Consider the following 14,359-nt stretch of genomic DNA (forward strand, 5'->3'; position numbering starts at 1 on the left):
CCTGATCCTCCACGCATGCATCCCCATGGGCTTGAACCGAAGCAGCGACATAGCCATCACCGGCGCGGTTCCCCTCCTCGAGCCTGCGGCCGCGGCCATCCTCACGCGCATCGCGGCGGAGGCGGACGCTACGTCCCTGATCACGCCCGGCGCCGATGCGTAGTTGGTGGGTTGGTGCGGCGTCCTTGCGCTGGCCAACGCAGCGCGCGTCCCCAAATCCATAGCCGCGGGCATCCTCATCATGCGCGCTGCCACCGCTGGGGCCTTGATCAAGTCCACCGAGGCCGCATGCTTGGCCTCGCGCGGCATGCCTCCCCTGATCGCTGCCCTCGAACTCGAACCCACAGCTATGGCCACCTTCCTCGCGCGCGACGCGCTTACTTCCACTGATCCCTGTTGCTACGGATGGTGCGGCGCCCATGGCATGCCTGCGGCCGCTGCTGCTGCTGCTGCTTCCGACCCCAAAATCGAATGCATGTTCGCGGCGGTTGTCCGCGACGCCGCTGCTGGTGCCTTGCTGTTGCTGCGTCGCCTGCGCTTGGCCGCCTCCACCGCTGGCGCTGGGCTCGCGATTCTCTCCCAAAACTTGGAGTCCATGGCTGCCGAAGCGGTAGTACATGGTTGAACTCGGAGCCCTCGGAAGGGAGCCGAGGGCAGCTTGTATAGAAGCGCGCTCCCCGGGGTGGGCGGTGGCGAAGGCCGCCATGGAAAGGAGCAAGAGCTCTCCTGGAGCTTCCATGGATTCGAGAGCCTAGGGATTGCCGTTTGCGCGAGGAAGAAGATGGTGGGGAGGGGTGGGGGGGGGGGGGGGGGGGGGGAGCGGGAGAGTTCAAATGAATGAGATGTCGTGAGGAGGACGGGAGCGGACGGGGAAAATGCAACAGAATTTATTCCAGCTGGCACCGCTCTTTATCTCGTCCCGAGTTCGTTAGTTTTGCTTCCAGAAGTTACTAAAAATGCATTGATAGGTGAAAACTGAAAAGTATTTTCAATTTGGACTCCCAGAAGGCGCACGTTGGCATTTTAGTTTTCCAATAGTATTTTGAATTACTTTATGCAACCGGGGAATTCAAGCAATACTGGAAGGTGATCACTGATATTCTTTTTCAATTAGATGGTCGCTGCAATTCTGGTACATGCAGGAGAGCCTTGGCGACAGCGTGAATAACAGTGCTTACATATCACCGATTTATTAAGCAATCACAAATGCGCATGGCATTGAGCATTGCAAAATGAAATGCAGCAAATGTGGATTGGGATGTAGTATTACAGGAACAACTACTACTAGGAGCACGCTTGCAGGACAGCAAGAGAGCTGGAGACAAAAATTCAGATACTAAAATCTTCAGGGAGATGCACACTTGCAGGAGCACGGCATCATTTGAACAAAGCATTGATCCTCGCATTCACTCGATCACTGCATGCTCCGGAGGGCCACCGGCATTGTGCATAAACCTGAATCCAGTATTCCAGTGCATACTGTTTTGAGGGGGAAATTTAACTATTTGCCACTCTTGTGACATGTCAATTAACGATTTACCACACCTTGTCAATGAAATGCCCTCATGTGTTTATGACATGTGGGCTTAGTGGCAAATCGTTAAGCACCACTCGTAAGAGTGGCAAATAGTTAAAAGCCCCGTTTTGAGGCAGTACCTATGTTTCTTCAATGACTCACGAATTCACGATAAAGATCACATACTTGTTGTATAGCCTCATCCTCTCCATATTTTGAGGTAAACTTTGGAGTTTCCACCTTGAGGGAGGATTGCATTGGACAACAACGACTGTAGCGGTATATGGAATCCATAAGTATTTGATATGTTTATTTTCAGAAAGCAGAAAAGATGGGGGTGAAATTTCAGTCAGTTTTCTCCAGTATAGAACAAAAAAACAGATAAACAAACCAATCCCAGACATCTATCAAGTGGTCAGAATTGAATGAGATAGCATTTCTTGTGGTTTGTTTCATCTCTAGCCGCGGCGTATCCTCTCAGTGCGATTGGTCTTGGGTTGGCATCGGGAATCTGCAGAGCGGGCAGCGATGGCTGAGGCGGAGCCAATCCAAGATGCAGGTCGCATGGAAGCAATGCGAGCAGGGCATCTTCGTCAGCTTCTCTCCCGCCTCGAAATCCTCCAGGCACACAGCGCACCCGCGTTCCCTGGCGTCGCTTGCCATCGCCTCCTGCAGTTCGACCATGGCCTTGCTCGACGCGGGGACAGCGCCGAACCCACCGTTCCTGTACGCATCCTCCTCCAGTACTCCATCCATGGCAATGGCAGTGGCAGTGCCACGGCGCTGACGCTGAAGAATATGATCGCGAACCTGATCAACAAGCTGCTGCAAGAAGTCGGCGTCCAGTTCTATGCGCCCCCGACGAATGTCAGACCTCAAGCGCTCGCGAATGATCTCATGAGCTTCTTCCTGCGTTAATAGCGTCCGACTACCTGGGCGGTACATCAAGTCGGTGTTAGAATGGTGGGATTAAACCACAAGTGTAAAAGAGGCACCCAAAAAGGTTCTACGCTCCCTAACGCTCCTAGTCGCCTAGGAGATCTAGAATGAAAGAAATCGCAGAACATTCCAGCATAAGGAGCTCCCACCGAGTGGTCTTCTGACAAAAATCAAGGACGAGGCCAAGATATGGGCCTTAGCAGGCGCGCATCATCTGAGAAATTGGCTTGTTCCTTAGTTGACTAGGGCCAAAGGTCTTGAGTATTTTTCTTTCCCTTTACGCTGTACAGTTTTCTCCTTATATATTCGATGAAATTGGCGGCTCGCCGATTCATTCAAAAAAAAAAGAAAGAAAGTATAACGGGGGAAGCCTTGGAAGCTCAAGTTCTCGATGGGAGGGAAATCTCTTGGTAGTGCTCTTGCGACCGCGGAGGCATCCACCTCCATCGATCTGCGGCAGCAACACACGCCGGAGGCGCTCACCGTACGTCCCCTGCAGAAGAGATCGCCAATGGTGGAGGCGAGCAAATCAATAGGCGGCCGGGTGGGGGGGAATGGATCAGGATTCACGAGGTAAACGAAACCAAGACACGATCGAGCCCCTACCTGCAGAGTTTATAGACGAAGAAATCGATCGGACTCCGTCTCCGCGTCCCGATCGAAATCGAGAGTGAATCCGACTCGGATCCACCCCCAAATCCCCAATTACTGGTGAAGCTTCCGTTTCACGTATTGAAAAATTTGTTGCCGTGCCGTGCGTCATGGGGATGATTAGGTCAGTCAAGTGGATGCTGTTAGTAGCCTGTTTCCGGCTAGCAGCATTATTCACGTGATTAGAGGATCAGCAATTCAGCGTTAGGATTTACTAATACACACGATTGCGGAAAAGGCAATTGCAGATTTACAGTCTTAACAGATACTTGCATATTTGGATGTGACCTGAGATTGTCTATCCTAATTTCTGCCCTGCGGCCTGCGCCCCTACTAACTTTGTGCTCACTGTCCTACGCTCCTGCGAGATCAGATGTTGAAGTTTATCTTGTAATCTTGTTTTCTTGGCTTTCATATGTCGTAGTGTCACGGTGTCAGTTGCATGCATAGAAGCGGTTTAAGTACAAGCAATTATCGGACATGGTGAGTTTGATCATCGATTCATCGTATTGTTTTTTTTGGTTCAAATTCAAATTTAAGAAAGAGGGCGTCTGAAGACGAGGAAACTACAAGCAAAACAATGGAGAAAGAAACTGGAATTAGTATCGTGATCAAAGGAGAGCATCGACGTAATCACACACCGCTTCAAAATTAACAAGTTCAACTTCTCCAAAAAATTTGGAGAAGTGCATTTGAACCAAACTGCATCATAGGTACATTGCTAAACTTGATCTTTACCCCCATAAATAGGAGGTGCGCGGTCAATTAGCATTGTTGAATCGTAGCTGTAAGACCTGTATCCATTGCTCTAGCTCAGCGTGCAGCTCCTCCAAAACATCGTTGTACGAGGACATCGCCGAGCGGCAGACGGGGCAGTTGTCTCTGATCGCAAGCCAACCGAAGATGCAGCGCTGATGGAACGAGTGCGAGCACGGCATCATCCTGAGCTCCTCGTCTTTCTCCCCGAAATCCTGCAGGCACACGGCGCACGCCTCCTCCCTCGTCTCCCCCAGCCTCGGCCGGTGCAGCGACTCCAGTCGATGGTCGTCGATGCCGGCTCGTGCCTGTAGCCGTCTTCGATCCATCTCTTCGCTAACGCTGGCCAAGTAATCCCGTAGCCATCTTCGCTGCCGCATCTCCCTGTGAGGAAGCTGATGATAGCGAGTGTATCGCTGTGCCTCCGGTGGGCTGTGCAGTAGCGTGTATCTTCTTCCCCGCATCATGGTCTCCACGCGGATCCGATTAGCGTCCCGGAGAGGCGGCCGGTTAGAATCGACACGTCGTGTGCGCTCCATTGATTGGTTTGCACTTTGCAGCTTAGCTTCCGTCCTAGCGATGGATACAAGATTAACGATGAGTCGATTAGAGACAACGGGTAGATGAATCTCGATTTCCTACTGTTTTGTTATAGGCAGAATAAGGCAGTATAGTATACGGATTTGATTCGTCTTCAGACGTGATCGGCATGGTATGTCGAGGAGACGAACAAAAAGATTGATATGGAGGTAGACTGCACGTGTTGGGCTTTAATTTCCGGGCATGCAGCCCATGACGGACATTAATGTCGGCCTGTTTAGCCCAGTTCGTAGAAGCATGGTGCAGCCCGGCAGTGGGCTTCCAGAATGGGCTGGCTTCCTTTGATCTCCGAACCCCCCGGCCCTCTGTTTCAAGCTCCCGAGAAGCGGGAAAATGGCGATCGAGTTGGTTGGGTATTTTGCAATGCCGTGCGTCACGTCGATGATTGGGTCAGTAGATGCTGTTATTACTTGCTAACAGCTAAAACTCACGTGCTTATAGGATGAGGATTAGAATTTAGTGCACACAAGTAATCTGAAAAAGGCAATTGCGGATTTACAGTCAACAGATGTTGAATTAGAGGAAACGTACAGTGTATTCTATTTTGACGGTGATGAGTTCATATGTTCCTTAGAGTTGCAAAATGTGATGATAAGGATGCTAGGTATGAGGACTGTGAAAAGATGATTCATGTTTTTGACAAAGATGGTGATGGCAGGATTAGCTTGGATGAGTTCAGAGCTGTGTGACTAAAACCTCTTTCTTGTTCAGTTTAACTGGTATAGAACTAGTATGATTCAGCTCAAGTTTATTGTTGGTTCATGTTAATGGAGATTCCTAAAAAGTGGAGCATTACTTTACTTATCTTCCCATACTAGCAATGTATCCCAAATTCACAATTGAGCTTCATAAATGAAAGGCGAAATTTGAAAGCACCCATATATTAATAGTCTGATTTGAAACACTACTAGAAATATGTTATTGAATTTTATGCAATGTAAATCTAGGATAGAATAATTAATATTAGTAGTTGAAAATATTCGTTTGTTACAGTAAATTCATTTTCTAATTTTATATTCTCTAACCTCATTAAAAAAGAAGGCCCCACCCCCAAAAATAGGATAGGCACTAGCGGTCGGAGATCAAAACCCCGAACCCCCATTGCCCTCTTTGATTCTTGTTTCAGTGGTATGTCCGAACTCTATCCTTACTGAACACATGAGGTCCTGGGTTCGACTCCCCATGGGAGCGAATTTTCCAGGATTTAATGGCATTGTGCTTTCAGTGGTAGGCGACGTACCCGTCAACAGCGAGGTGCCTGTGGTGACTTCGTCAATCTTAAGGATTTGCCGGCCCAGTCTTCGGAGATGCTCATAGGGTTAGAGTTTACGTACGTGCGTTCATAGGGGTGAGTGCGCATGCGTTGTGAGTGTCTCCGTTGTACTGAGTAATTCTTAAAAAAAACATATGCTGAAAAATATGAAACATATGTTTATAACCAATCTCTGCAAGATTATCTGAAATAAATATATAGAGATGAAACATTTGCACTTCGATCGAAGAACAGATTAGGCTGTCAGATTTACTACTGGGAGTATGAACCAGGTATATGAAGCCCAACAAGTGAAGAGTACACAAACTACACAATAACATGAAAGCAGGAAAAAAAAAGTGATCAGTTTTTTATCTGAACCAAAGAAAGAAATTTCTGTTGCACCATGACGTGGAAAGTAAGTGTATGTGTGTTGTGTGGTGTGAACGAGTCAGTCAATGCAGTCAACATTAACAAACCCCACACTGTCTCTACTAGTCTTCGTCGTCCTCGTCCTCGGGCTTTCCTAGTCCTTGCCGCGACGAAATCAAGCACATGCCGCTCACAGAATCAGTCTTGCAGACTTGCACTCCAGTACTCTTCTGGGAATTTGGCGTGAAATCCACCGAGCGACGCCGACGCAACCCCAACGTCTACAGAGAAATCTCAACGCGCAGCCGCGCAGCGCAGGCGCAATTTCTCAGTACATCACCACGCCGACTGGTAGTGAAGACACGGCGAGTGATCTCGATCGACTGGACAGTCTGGACTGCGAAGAACGCTTGCACTTGTGTGCAGCGACGCGCGAATTTCCAGGGATTTGTTGCTGCCACCTACCGGCCGGAGTCCATGGAGACAGCACTACTAGTCTACTACTACCACCGTACTATGAAGTAAGCAGATTAGTACTCTGCAGTCGCCGCCGTCCCCGATAGGGACAAAATGGCGGGGACTCCTGTCAGGTCAGGAAATTTGCTTGAAATCTTCCCGACGCGACGCAAACGCGGCAAGAAATTTCCCAAAACGCGGGTGCGGTCACTATTAAATCACCACCATTTGCTAGTGAAGTTCAAGAAAACAAACACATCGCTAGCAACAATTCGGATTTAGACGCGTTAGGAGGGGGGAATGGCCGCTGACGCTTACGCTGACGCCGCGCCGCCGCGGCGAGCTCCGGCGCCGGCGACTTCGACAGTGGCGAAGGAGGCGGAGTTCCTCTGGGAGCTTCGCAAGTATGTTCTGCTGCTGGCCACGCTCGCCGCCACCGTCACCTACACGGCGGGGCTGGACCCGCCGGGCGGGTTCTGGACGGACAACGTGGGCGAGCTCCTCGCCGGCGACCCGGTGCTCCAGAAGACCTACCCTCGCCGCTACAAGGCCTTCTTCTACTGCAACGCCACCGCGTTCGTCGCCTCCCTCGTCATCGTCAACCTCCTGCTCGTCCGCTTCCTGTGCCGCCGCCGGTGGTGGCTGCGCGCGCTCCAGGCCGCGATGACACTCGACATGTTCGGCCTCATGGGGGCCTACGCCGCCGGCAGCAGCAGGGAGGCGGCCATGTCCGCCTACATCCTCGTTCTCGTCATCTTGGTTTGCTCCTACGTCTCCGCCCATGTCCTGCTCTACGGGCTGACGGCGCAGGTGAGCGCGCCGGACGCGCCGGAGCGGGTGGAGCGCGCGCGCAAGTACCTGCTCATCTTCGCGACTCTGGCGGCGACCGTGGCGTACCAAGCCGGGCTGAGCACGCCGGGCGGGTTCTGGCTAGGCAGCCTGGACAACCAGCACCTCGCCGGCGACCCCATGCTCCGCGGCAACCACCCGTACCGATTCATGGTGTTCTTCTACTTCAACACCACGGCGTTCGTCGCGTCGCTGGTCACCATCATGCTGCTCATGAGCAGGACCGTGTCGCGCCACGGGTTCCGGTCGAGCGCGCTCTGGGTGTGCGTGGGCGCGGCCATGGTCGGGCTCATGGGCGCCTTCGCCGCCGGCAGCTGCCGCAGCTTCAAGACGTCCATCTACGTCATCGCGTTGGTGGGCGCCGTCCTGCTCTACATTGCCATCCAGGCCATGGTGTTCTTCAGCGAGCCCGTGAAGGATTGGCTCCACCGCGCCGGAGAGACGCTGCAGAAGTGCTTGAAATTGGATGAACTGGAGCAGCGAAATCAGCAGCAGATCACACTATCCAACCAAGGCAATGGCGACGCCTACCTTCTTCTCAAGAAATCTCGCATGTACTTGCTCCTGCTTGGGATTCTCGCGGCGAGCGTCACATACCAAGCAGGACTGAACCCACCGGGAGGCTTCTGGCAAAGCGATGGCACCGACGGTTACCGCCATTACCTCGCCGGCGATCCGGTTCTTCACATCACGTATCACCGGCGATACATGGTGTTCTTCTACTCCAACGCCACCGCCTTCATCGCGTCGCTGGTCATCCTCATCCTCCTCTTGAGCAACATGATTAGCACGCAGGGGATCAAGTACTGTGCGCTGCAGGTCGCCATGATTCTGAACTTGTTTGGCCTGATCGGAGCTTACGCCGCTGGCAGCTGCAGGCAGGCGTCCAAATCCGTGTACGTCTCGGTTCTTGTTCTGCCGGTGTTCCTATATGTAGGTATCCATGTCTTGGTGTTCATGCTCGAGGTATCTCCGACATGGGCGACATGGCGAGGACGGGTGAGGGAGAAGCTGAAGCAACGTATGCCTGAATGGCTCAAGAATCTGCTTGAGTTGGAGAAGCATGTCGAGGAGGAAGAGGAGGAGTGGAAGCTGGAGAAGAGGCGAAAGCTCCTGCTCCTCGTCGCGATTCTTGCAGCAAGCCTCACCTACGAAGCAGGCATGAACCCACCGGGCGGGTTCTGGCAGGAGGGCAAGTCCGGCCATGTCGGCGACCCGGTGCTCAACAACGACAACTACCGGCACCGCTACCTGGCGTTCTTCTTCTGCAACACGACGGCGTTCGTCGCGTCCTTGGCCATCATCATGCTGCTGGTGAACCGGAAGCTCTCGGCGAGAGGAATCCGGTCGTACGCGCTGCGGGTGTGCGTGATTCTTGTCCTCGTCGGGCTCATGGGCGCCTTCGCCGCCGGCAGCTGCAGGAAGGTGAAGACGTCCGTCTACGTCTTCGTCTTGGTCCTCGCCGTTCTGCTCTGCATCGCGTTCCAGGTCGCACTGGTCGTGTCGGGGTCGCTGCGACGTCTCGTCAACAGCCTCCTCTCCAAGCTAGGGGCGCCGCTTGAGGAGGACGCCGGTGAGCGGCTGCCGCACACGGCCGCCGACGAGCCTCGCGATCTCTGGGACGAGAAGCTCCCCAAATACTTGCTGCTCCTCGCTGCGCTCGCGGCGGCCGTCACCTACCAAGCCGCGATGAGCCCGCCCGGTGGCCTCTGGGATGACGGCCAAACCGAGCACATCGTTGGTGACCCTGTCCTCCTGACCAACTATGCACGTCGCTACAAGGCCTTCTTCTACTGCAACGCGACGTCGTTCATGGCGTCGCTGGTGATAATGGTGTTGCTGCTGATCAAGAGGGTGAGCAACACCCAGCCGGCGCTCCTGGCGCTGCACGCCGCCATGATACTGGACCTGTTCGGCCTCATGGGCGCGTACGCCGCCGAGAGCTGCAGGAGGGTGACGACGTCGGCTTACATCTTGGCACTGCTCGTCGGGGTTTCGGCGTACATCGTTGTTCTTGTGGTGGTGTCCATTGGTGTGGCGAGATGGATGAAGAAGGTGATGGACAAGGTGGGGGAGAAGCTCACACACTGCTTCTCCTTCGAAGATTTGTAGAGCCTAAGCCTGACTCCATGGCCCCTGATATGGGGCATCTTCCATTCTTCCCAGATGGATGGTGATCCTCTCTGTACAGTCACAACTCTGCCTGCAGAGAGAGGGGTTTTTCCTAGGATTTGTAGGAATTTCTAGTTTAGTTGTTTTCTTTTCTGTACATTGTTGTTTGTTTTTGAATTGTTGACAGCTTCCAGTTGCAATGTATGGAACCTTTTGTACTCATTGTACTAGCATAACTTGTAATGATTTGTTTTTTAGTAACATCTTGTAACTTAACTAAAAAAATCATAATTATCTTGAGGAGAATTTTGGAAGTCATTTTATTAAAAGGAAAAACAATACCGACTACTGGACGGTAAAATTGATTTAAGTATTTCTCGCATACCAACTATTTTGCTACAAGAGGAAATAAGTAAAACAAAAATGAAAGAACTGTTACATGGTCAACAATTTCTGTCCTACATCCTTTTCAAGTCAATTGACATGAGTACAATTACACTACTTCTAATTAGTAATTACACATGAAAAGATTTGGGAAATGTACAAAATCTATACACCCATCAGGGGCAGAAACCGTCAGACTAATTACGTATTGCCATCTACAACATAATGAATGAATGATCTTACCTACAAAATAGTCCTGGAAATGGCCAAAAAAACATCCATCAGCTGGTCGTTATGCTTTCTTCAGTTAAGAATTAAGAGTGTTCCCTTTTGTTAATGAAGTATTTACTGTAGGTCTTCACTAAAAGCCCTGTAAATGAAATCCCTGAACCTTTTGCAGTATTGCTTTGGATCAACAGCCGATATGGAGTTGGGATCATATTGCATGGATTTGTAGGCATGCTCAAGCTTCTTGCTGATATCATAGTCTTGTAGGATGTCAATGATTCCAAAGAACAGGATAACGTCCTGGAATTCCCCTGTAGGTTCGCCAATGAGCTGGGATTCACTTTCAGGATTCTTCACAACATTCTCCACCCTTGAGGGCATGCTGATCCCTAGCTTGACTGGTGCTTTTCTGCAAAATTATAAGTAGTGTGTTACTTCTTTGGAATCAATATTTCTCTGTACTAACTGTCAAAGTGCATATAATATAGAGGAGGCCGCTAATGCAGTAGAACAGAGAAACTGCTTTGTGAAAGCTTCTTTAGTGGTGTCCTGAAAGATAGAAGCTTCTTCAGATGAAAGCAGTGGCACTTCTTTTCAATTAAAAATTTATTGAAGAATAGTATCTAATATATTAGATGAAAAAGTTCACCATGTTCTAAAATCGTCAGGAAAGCAATTTGTTTACCTTTTTGAAATACGTATGACTGTATTTAACTGAAAATAGCCTATTATAACCATGTTTTAGACACAAATGCGTCCTGAAAACACACTACCTTCTTTCCTCATCTTCAAGAGCAGTTTGAGTTGTCTCGTTGTCAGGACTGCTGCTGTCTGTAACCATGAAAAAAGTATTTTCAGGCCCATGAATTAAAATGCATCTCCTCAAAAAAGATTGTAACTGTAAGTATTCAAAACAATCACTATAGTGTGAACATATCTTTGCATCGGTCTTTGAAGTGAACGCCAACCAGAAGACTGTAATCCATAATTCTCTCTTGCTCCAGAAACTCACAATCCTTGTCCAATTGCCTGGTATGAAAAAAAAATGCTTGCATATATTTAAGAATGTCTGCTGGCACAGATTGGCTTTGGAACCTCAAATACACTTATACTTTTTTGGAGAAATAATTTTCTAGTACAAGTAGTAAATAGAGAAAGGGGAACATTCTACATATGCAATTTGGGGAGAGCAAAAGTACCTGCAGAAATCTTCATACCATGATCCCTCTAACCGGAAAATGAAATTGAGATCAAGGTCCTTCAAAGTGGTAGTCTCATCGATTTGATCAATGGGTTTGTCCGTTGTGCGACCATGTGATGATCCTTTCAAATCAAAGCGTCTGTGGATTGAATAGTTGGAGCAGAAAAGATTCCCCATTATAACAAACCGAACCTGTAGTTATCAATGATAACAAAATATGAGCAATTGCCAGGCATCATTTTTTCTTATTACAGTTTGATCAATTGATCATAGCATATGCTAACCTTTTTCTGAATAGCTCCTGTAATTTTAACACAATGCAGGCCGAAAAATTTTGTTACTAGAGTATTATCAAAAGAACGAACGTGTTTATAATAGGCTGGAAGCATCCTCAGAAGTACCTGATCATAAGAAAAAAGATACAAATGCAACAGGAAATGTTGAATCTCTTCTAAATTAGCTAAACAAGGAAGAATGGAGCTTACTTTAACTTCTGCTTTCTTCATTGTTTTGATCATGTACTTGTCATCATTGGTGAAATAAAAGAAACTTCCACTTTTACCGGGAGATGAAAGCTCCAGCAGTGCATCATCCCCGCAAATGGAGAGCATGTAGTCTCCTGGGTCAACATCAAAGAGCTTGCGCAAAGTCCTGTGGTAAATTATACACGAACAAATCAACACCGGTTTTGAAGCTTCCAACAACAGTTAAGAGAATGAAGTTTACTATCTGTAGAACAAAATAAAGAAGGAACATTTAATGATATTGCATCCTGGATGCAGAGACTGGGATGTAATTTGCCTTCCTTATCTCAAAAACGACCACATATTTTACCACAGTAGCTTAATATACTGACCTGAAAACCAATGGACAGTAGTCCTTCCACCGGAAATCACATGACTGGTGAGGAGGAGTATGCTTTGATCCTTCAGGAGGAAATCTTGTCCACACCTTCTCTTTCGGATCAAATGCTGATGATTTAAGATCCAATGAAGCAGGAGCTGACTGCCTTCCTACAGCATGTCTGTATCCCCAAATAACATGATCAACAAATGTCAAATGCATCGAATTTACAAGACCAATTCATCAGCATTCAGAAAACAACAATAAATCAAATGGCAATACGTGTAATAACATTAGTAGACAACATGAAGCAAATCATCCCACCTGATACCCAGCTGCAAGTTGAGCATCAGTTCGTAGTTCTTGTGCCCCTTGGAGATGGTCTCCCCCTGCTTCTTCCCCGGCTTCGGCAGCGTCGGCGCGCGCATACACGAGGGTGTCCGCACCCATGACCTGTCGTTGCGACTCTCCTCGCCGCCGTCCTCCCCCTCAACCAGGCTGTCAATATCGGACGACATGCTGTTCCTCCCTTGGTCAGCTCCGACCTCCGGCGGCCGCCACATCCCTTGGTCGGCGGCGACCTCCGGCGGCCGCCACACCGGCTTCTTCGTCACGGGCTCCACCCCTGGCCATGTCAGCACCTTCTGCGACGGCAGCAGCGACACCGTCTTCCCCTCGGACATCTCCAGCTCCTCGAGCAGCTTCGTGATCACCTCCTTGGGTTCCCGGGGCAACGGCACCGCCGGGCCACCGGACGGCGGGTAGTACACGCCCTTGCCCTGCGTCTCGCCGGACTCCTGGCACCACAGGCCGATGTACATCCCGCCGTCGGACCACCGGAACGTGCCCTGCCCCTTGGGCTTGGCGTCCTCCCACGCGCCGTCGTACCGGTCGCCGTCCGCCCATATCACCGTCCCGCGGCCGTGCATCTCGCCGGCCTTCCACGTCCCGATGTACTCGTGGCCGCCGCGCCAGATGTACCGGCCGTGCCCGTCCTGCAGCCCGTCGCGCCAGTGGCCGTCGTACACGTCGCCGTTGACGTACGCCTGCGTGCCGCGGCCGTGCCGGAGGTTGTTCGCCCACAGCCCGGCGAACGTGTCCCCGAGCTCGCCGATGTAGGTCCCCTGGCCGTGCATGTACCCGCCGGCGAGGTCGCCCTCGTAGATGGCGCCGGACGACCACGAGAACTTGCCGCGGCCAGCCGCGCGGCCGCCGCGCCACGACCCCTCGTACATGCTGCCGTCCGTCCAGAGATACTTGCCGGCGCCATGGGGGAGGTCGCCGCGCAGGTCGCCCTGGTAGAAGTCTCCGCTGGGCAGCAGCTGGTCGGAGTGGCTGGGCTCGCCGAGCGACGCCTCGTCGACGTCGTCGTCGTCGGTGTCAACGTCGTCGAGGACGGAGTCGATGTCGTCGTCGCCGTCTTCGTACTGGTAGATGGTGTTGGAGGTGGAGGAGATGACGGAGAGGCTTGGCGTGAGCGTGACGGGGTCACCTCCGGTGGCCGCCGCCGCCGCCGCACCATCGAAGGTGCCGCCGGAGGGGACGACGGAGCCGCGGAGGATGGTGGAGTACTTGAGCTTGCGGATGCTCGCCTCCCACAGCCGGCTGGCCGGGGGAGGGAGCGGGTTCATCTTCTTCCCGGTCGCCGTCGTGGCGTCCTCCTCCGAGCGTAGCTCAACGTGACAGGGTGGTCAGAGCGAGGGTGTGCATGGCTGGCGATGGATGGGTGGCGCGGTGGAGGGAGCAGGGGCGGGCAAGAAAATGTGTTTGGATTGGTTGGAGGCTGGGAGGAGTTGTCGGGGTGGATGGCGCTGCGCCGCGCACGCCGAGGAGAGCTCGGGGGGCGAAGCATTTGGAAGGAGGCAGAGGCAGCGGTGAGGCAGAAAGACATGAGTGCTCTAAAAATAGGCAAGAGAGACAAATAGCAGTAGTAGCATCACCATTTCTGCTTCGGTATTGGGGACTTTTGAAATGTTTTTCCATGGCAAAAGGCATCATTTGTCTTCCCAAGATTCAGCACGTTGACTTCAGTTTTGGGGCTAGCGTTGTTCAAATGCTCAGGTCAAACAGTAGATACTCCTTTCCAATAGTACTACTCCAACATGTGCATACTAGCCTACGATGAAATCGCAGACCAAAACTGATGATCGAACTGCTATCAGGACAGGATAGTGGGAGCTAAGGAACTGAACCTGATAAT

The 14,359-nt window shown here is 51.1% G+C and overlaps 3 protein-coding genes across 4 annotated transcripts; 1 reads left to right on the top strand and 2 right to left on the bottom strand.

Moving 5' to 3' along the window:
* Positions 1–1,917: 1,917 nt before the first annotated feature.
* Positions 1,918–3,187, bottom strand: LOC136354100 (uncharacterized). Its single transcript, XM_066305743.1, has 3 exons — positions 3,062–3,187; positions 2,762–2,948; positions 1,918–2,470 (listed from the first exon to the last, which is right to left on the bottom strand). Exons 2-3 carry the CDS (start codon positions 2,900–2,902, stop codon positions 1,994–1,996), a joined length of 618 nt encoding a protein of 205 aa, XP_066161840.1. The 5' UTR covers positions 2,903–2,948; positions 3,062–3,187; the 3' UTR covers positions 1,918–1,993.
* Positions 3,188–6,785: 3,598 nt separating this feature from the next.
* Positions 6,786–9,873, top strand: LOC4349752 (uncharacterized). Its single transcript, XM_015761311.3, has one exon. It carries the CDS (start codon positions 6,843–6,845, stop codon positions 9,501–9,503), a length of 2,661 nt encoding a protein of 886 aa, XP_015616797.1. The 5' UTR covers positions 6,786–6,842; the 3' UTR covers positions 9,504–9,873.
* Positions 9,874–9,918: 45 nt separating this feature from the next.
* LOC9269628 (phosphatidylinositol 4-phosphate 5-kinase 6) lies at positions 9,919–14,035 on the bottom strand. 2 transcript variants are annotated; one of them, XM_066305497.1, is made up of 8 exons: positions 12,484–14,035; positions 12,173–12,340; positions 11,802–11,967; positions 11,601–11,717; positions 11,315–11,508; positions 11,052–11,144; positions 10,889–10,945; positions 9,919–10,524 (listed from the first exon to the last, which is right to left on the bottom strand). In XM_066305497.1, the coding sequence occupies exons 1-8, from the start codon at positions 13,788–13,790 to the stop codon at positions 10,233–10,235; spliced, it is 2,394 nt and encodes a 797-aa protein (XP_066161594.1). In that variant the 5' UTR covers positions 13,791–14,035; the 3' UTR covers positions 9,919–10,232. The 2 variants fall into 2 exon arrangements, with proteins under 2 accessions (XP_066161594.1, XP_066161593.1); XM_066305496.1 differs by having other exon boundaries at positions 11,601–11,967.
* Positions 14,036–14,359: the final 324 nt, after the last annotated feature.

Source organism: Oryza sativa, chromosome 11 (assembly GCF_034140825.1).
Source record: "Oryza sativa Japonica Group chromosome 11, ASM3414082v1".
NCBI lineage: Eukaryota > Viridiplantae > Streptophyta > Magnoliopsida > Poales > Poaceae > Oryza > Oryza sativa.

Bases quoted from the DNA above. Each gene is read 5' to 3' on its own strand.
- LOC4349752 (XM_015761311.3), top strand. From the start codon at position 6,843: ATGGCCGCTGACGCTTACGCTGACGCCGCGCCGCCGCGGCGAGCTCCG.
- LOC9269628 (XM_066305496.1), bottom strand. From the start codon at position 13,790: ATGAACCCGCTCCCTCCCCCGGCCAGCCGGCTGTGGGAGGCGAGCATC. The intron at 11,145-11,314 runs GTACTTTTGCTC...TTTTCATACCAG, and splicing joins TGGTATGAAGATTTCTGCAG to GCAATTGGACAAGGATTGTG. The intron at 10,525-10,888 runs GTAGTGTGTTTT...ATAATTTTGCAG, and splicing joins CTTGAAGATGAGGAAAGAAG to AAAAGCACCAGTCAAGCTAG.
- LOC136354100 (XM_066305743.1), bottom strand. From the start codon at position 2,902: ATGGAGGTGGATGCCTCCGCGGTCGCAAGAGCACTACCAAGAGATTTC. The intron at 2,471-2,761 runs ATATATAAGGAG...CACCATTCTAAC, and splicing joins CGAGCCGCCAATTTCATCGA to ACCGACTTGATGTACCGCCC.